This window comes from Poromitra crassiceps, assembly GCF_964638095.1.
Source record: "Poromitra crassiceps genome assembly, contig: HAP1_SCAFFOLD_538, whole genome shotgun sequence".
NCBI classification, from domain to species: domain Eukaryota; kingdom Metazoa; phylum Chordata; class Actinopteri; order Beryciformes; family Melamphaidae; genus Poromitra; species Poromitra crassiceps.
The window spans coordinates 37,501-42,500 of NW_028151870.1; the positions used below are offsets into that span (position 1 = coordinate 37,501).

General features: G+C 42.7%; 1 protein-coding gene across 2 annotated transcripts in view; it reads right to left on the minus strand.

Annotated features, from left to right (window-relative positions):
- The window catches only part of LOC310771341 (H-2 class II histocompatibility antigen, A-U alpha chain-like), a 34,601-nt gene that overhangs the window by 28,751 nt on the left and 850 nt on the right, over positions 1-5,000 (minus strand). Inside the window, exons 3-4 of one of the 2 annotated variants that reach the window (XM_083663975.1) lie at positions 4,286-4,567; positions 1,291-2,072 (exon numbers count right to left, since the gene is read on the minus strand). The exons of the other annotated variant lie outside the window; for it this stretch is intronic. Coding sequence (XP_083520101.1) covers positions 1,951-2,072; positions 4,286-4,567 — 404 coding nt within the window. The 3' untranslated portion in view covers positions 1,291-1,950. Of the gene's footprint in view, positions 1-1,290; positions 2,073-4,285; positions 4,568-5,000 lie in introns of those variants that run through there. 2 annotated transcript variants of the gene reach the window in all.

The following is a 5,000-nucleotide window of genomic DNA, read 5'->3' on the forward strand; positions in this document are numbered from 1 at the left end:
ATGCTGCTGGTGGCAGAGCCACAGAGCATCAGGGAGAACTACAATCATCCCTGTAATTATCATACATATGAATATAGCTGTAATCAATCTACCATCTACAGTAAAATATCTATCATAGATCAACAGTTATCTATTACTAGGGATCTCGCGCGCTATGCACGCTCGATTCATAGGCTCGCCTGCTATGCGGGCTCGCCCGTTCTGGAGCTCGCCAAGCTGACCCTGCAGCTCGCATTCGCAGCTCGGCCGCTTCGCAGCCTTGCCCGCAACTCGGCTGCTGTGTGGCCAATGAGACCAGCCTCACTGATAATGTCAGATTTATGAGATCACTGATAATTGCATCAGTGGGATTTATGACATCGCTGATGATGTCACAGTGGGATTTATGACATCATTGGGATTTATGACATCACGGATGATGTCACAGTGGGATTTATGACATCACAGTGGGACAATCACAGTGGGACAGAGAAACAAACAGGCATGCGATGAGATGAGATGAGATGAGATAAACTTTATTGTCACTTCATGGTACAAGTATCACGAGCGAAATTCTGCTTGGTTCGCTCTCAGAGTCGCCAAACCGTGTCGCCATTGAACAGCGCCAGCATTGGACAATGAATTTAAATGAAATACACTCAGAATAATTCACATTATTACTAATTTGAGAAGTAATAAAGGCACACTTCAATATTATACAATACATATACATTTGTTGTAATATGTGTAAACAGAGCCCCAGCTCCCATTTATATACTGACTGATATAGTCATATCTACAAATATATATCTATTACAGATCTACTGCTATTTATTATAGATCTAGTGATCTATCTCTTCTCTTCTTAACACGTAGCCTTTGCACACCAAGTCTGTATTTTCGTCCGAAATTGAGGCATGGAGAAAAAAAAATACCTCATTTGTGTCAGTCATCATTGACACACCGAGTTCGACAATTACGTCCATCATTTAAGTTTTCGGACGAGGTTCGATTTTCTGCGTTTTTCGCATCAGTCAATAGATTTTTGCGAGCTGGGACCCATCTGTGTTTTCAGATGACGGATTAAAAAACACGCATATGAAAACAATCGGACTGTGTGTGCAAAGACCTACTACTGTGCAATTAAGACAATGCACTTGTAGCACTTTCCAGGGGGCCTACATTGCATTAGTGATGCTGCTACCAACCCCTCCCCCCTCCCCCGCTCCCTAGGTGTTTACAGCATTTCAATGTATTATGTTCTTTGCAATTGTTTATTCCACACATTCCAGAGTGTACACATTATGTGCGCAAACCTTTAATTTGGGCAGTGTCCCCCCTGTGTGTGTGTGTGTGTGTGTGTGTGTGTGTGTGTGTGTGTGTGTGTGTGTGTGTGCGCGTGTGTGTGCGCGTGCGCGTGCGCGTGCGCGTGCGCGTGCGTGTGTGTGTGTGTGCAGCTTCCCCATGTCTGATAGATCTCTACACCTAGAGGCCTCACTGGATGAGGTACACACACACACACACACACACACACACACACACACACACACACACACTTTAACTAACTACTTATGATTCTGATTCGGTTAATGCAGTTATTGACTATTCTCTTCTTTAGCCAAAATCGAAAGCTTTATTATTTCAATGTAAAACAGTGAAAATGTAAATAACATTACTTAGAATAGGCTAGAGATAGAAAGTATAATTGATTGATTTATTTGTTATATGTTTTTTCCAATATTTTATTTAAAACTCTTCAAAACAATGCACAAACAAGACAAACGAACATGCTCAGACAAAAGAAAAGAAAAGAAAACATACATTATTGTATAATTGAGTGAAAGCTAGCATGTGCTTGCTGTCTCCTCCAGGTAAATCAGTACAGATCTGAAGCAGTTTAAAACAGTAGGACAGAAAACAGTCTGTTAACTCCTGCAGCTCCTTCAGTCCACCTCACATCATCATAACTGATCAGTTGCATTCATTTCCTTTGATGAGGAAGAAGGTTCCTGTGGCCACGCCCACCACAGCCACGGTCAGACCCAGTCCACAAAACACAGCAGGTCCGATCCCCGGCTGCTCCTGCTCCACATCTGAGGAGGAACCAAACAAATGAATACATAGGAACACACATGAACACAGGAACACACATGAATACATAGAACACACATGAATACATAGGAACACACATGAACACACAGGAACACACATGAATACATAGGGACACATGTGAACACACAGGAACACATACTGCAACAACAGACAAGAACACATATGAACACGCATAAACACATAGGAACACACATGGTAAATGGTAAATTAACTGCATTTATATACCGCTTTTATCCAAAGCGCTTTACTGTAAGTAGGTACATTCACCCATTCACACACTGATGGCGGCAGGTTACCACGCAGGGTGCTGGCACACCGACGGGAGCAATTTGGGGTTCAGTGTCTTGCCCAAGGACACTTAGACATGCAGAATGGAGGAGCTGGGAATCAAACCACCGACCTCTTTTATCCAAAGCGATTGGTGGACGACCCGCTATACCCCCTGAGCTATACAGCCGCCCCAGCATGTGTTACACATAGTAACACATGCTGCAAGAACACACATGAACACATAGGAACACACATGAACACATAGGAACACACATGAACACACATGAACACACATGAACACATAGGAACACACATGAACACATAGGAACACACATGAACACATAGGGACACACATGAACACACATGAACACACATGAACACATAGGAACACACATGAACACATAGGAACACACATGAATACATAGGAACACACATGAACACATGTGAACACACATGAACACATAGGAACACACATGAACACATAGGAACACACATGAACACATGTGAACACACATGAACACATAGGAACACACATGAACACATAGGAACACACATGAACACATAGGAACACACATGAACACATAGGAACACACATGAACACATAGGAACACACATGAACACATAGGAACACACATGAACACACAGGAACACACATGAACACATAGGAACACACATGAACACATAGGAACACACATGAACACATAGGAACACACATGAACACATAGGAACACACATGAACACATAGGAACACATAGGAACACACATGAACACACATGAACACACAGGAACACACATGAATACATAGGGACACACATGAACACACAGGAACACATAGGAACACACATGAACACATGTGAACACATAGGAACACACATGAACACACATGAACACATAGGAACACACATGAACACACAGGAACACACATGAACACATAGGAACACACATGAACACATAGGAACACACATGAACACATAGGAACACACATGAACACATAGGAACACACATGAACACATAGGAACACACATGAACACACAGGAACACACATGAACACATAGGAACACACATGAACACATAGGAACACACATGAACACATAGGAACACACATGAACACATAGGAACACATAGGAACACACAGGAACACACAGGAACACACATGAATACATAGGGACACACATGAACACACAGGAACACATAGGAACACACATGAACACATAGGAACACACATGAACACATAGGAACACACATGAACACATAGGAACACACATGAACACATAGGAACACACATGAACACATAGGAACACACATGAACACACAGGAACACACATGAACACATAGGAACACACATGAACACATAGGAACACACATGAACACATGTGAACACACATGAACACATAGGAACACACATGAACACATAGGAACACACATGAACACATAGGAACACACATGAACACATAGGAACACATAGGAACACACATGAACACACAGGAACACACATGAATACATAGGGACACACATGAACACACAGGAACACATAGGAACACACATGAACACATAGGAACACACATGAACACATAGGAACACACATGAACACATAGGAACACACATGAACACATAGGAACACACATGAACACACAGGAACACACATGAACACATAGGAACACACATGAACACATAGGAACACACATGAACACATAGGAACACACATGAACACATAGGAACACACATGAACACATAGGAACACATAGGAACACACATGAACACACAGGAACACACATGAATACATAGGGACACACATGAACACACAGGAACACATAGGAACACACATGAACACATAGGAACACACATGAACACACAGGAACACACATGAATACATAGGGACACATGTGAACACACAGGAACATGCTATCAGATAAAGGTGTCTCACCCCAGAATCTGGTCCGTGGCTGGCTCAAGGCTTGGTGAGCCACAGAACAGCTGTAGGTGTCTCCAAGCTCTGGGATGAAGCTCAGACTGGAGACCTGGTTGTAGGTGCCGTCTTGGTTGGGGTAGGGGACGTTTAGGCTGGTTCCTTCGGTCACGTTCTTGTCGTTCCTGGTCCAGTAGACCTTGACGGGAGCGGGGTAGAACCCGGTCACATGGCAGATGAGGTGGTTCACCACGCCGAGCTCCACATCCTCTCTGGTGTAGATGGAACTGTGAGGAGCATCTGCATAACAACCAAACATACAACATCCAGTAAATATCTACACAACAACCCGATGTTGTAAACATCTATTATCAATTCAAACCAATAACATTTTATATCTCTCAGTGTAGGAACAGAAAAAGTGGAAGCAAGCAAGCTCAAAGTCAAAATTGTGATCAACAGTGGAAAAAGGAGCTTCTTGGTTTCTTTTTAGAGAAAGATTTAATGCAGAAGTGTTGGTACACAGGTCACCTGCACAGGTTTACAAAACGTACAACTTCAGAAAATAAGAGACACAGGAACCTCACTGGGTCTTCGTCAGGCTGTAGCTACAAAGAAACCAAGAACCTCCTTTTTCCACTGTTATATCTCTCAGTGTTAAATGGTGTTTCTCAGTTCTATCATTTAAAGGGGCTTTTATTTTTCACTAGCACTTAATGTCTTTTTCCCCCCG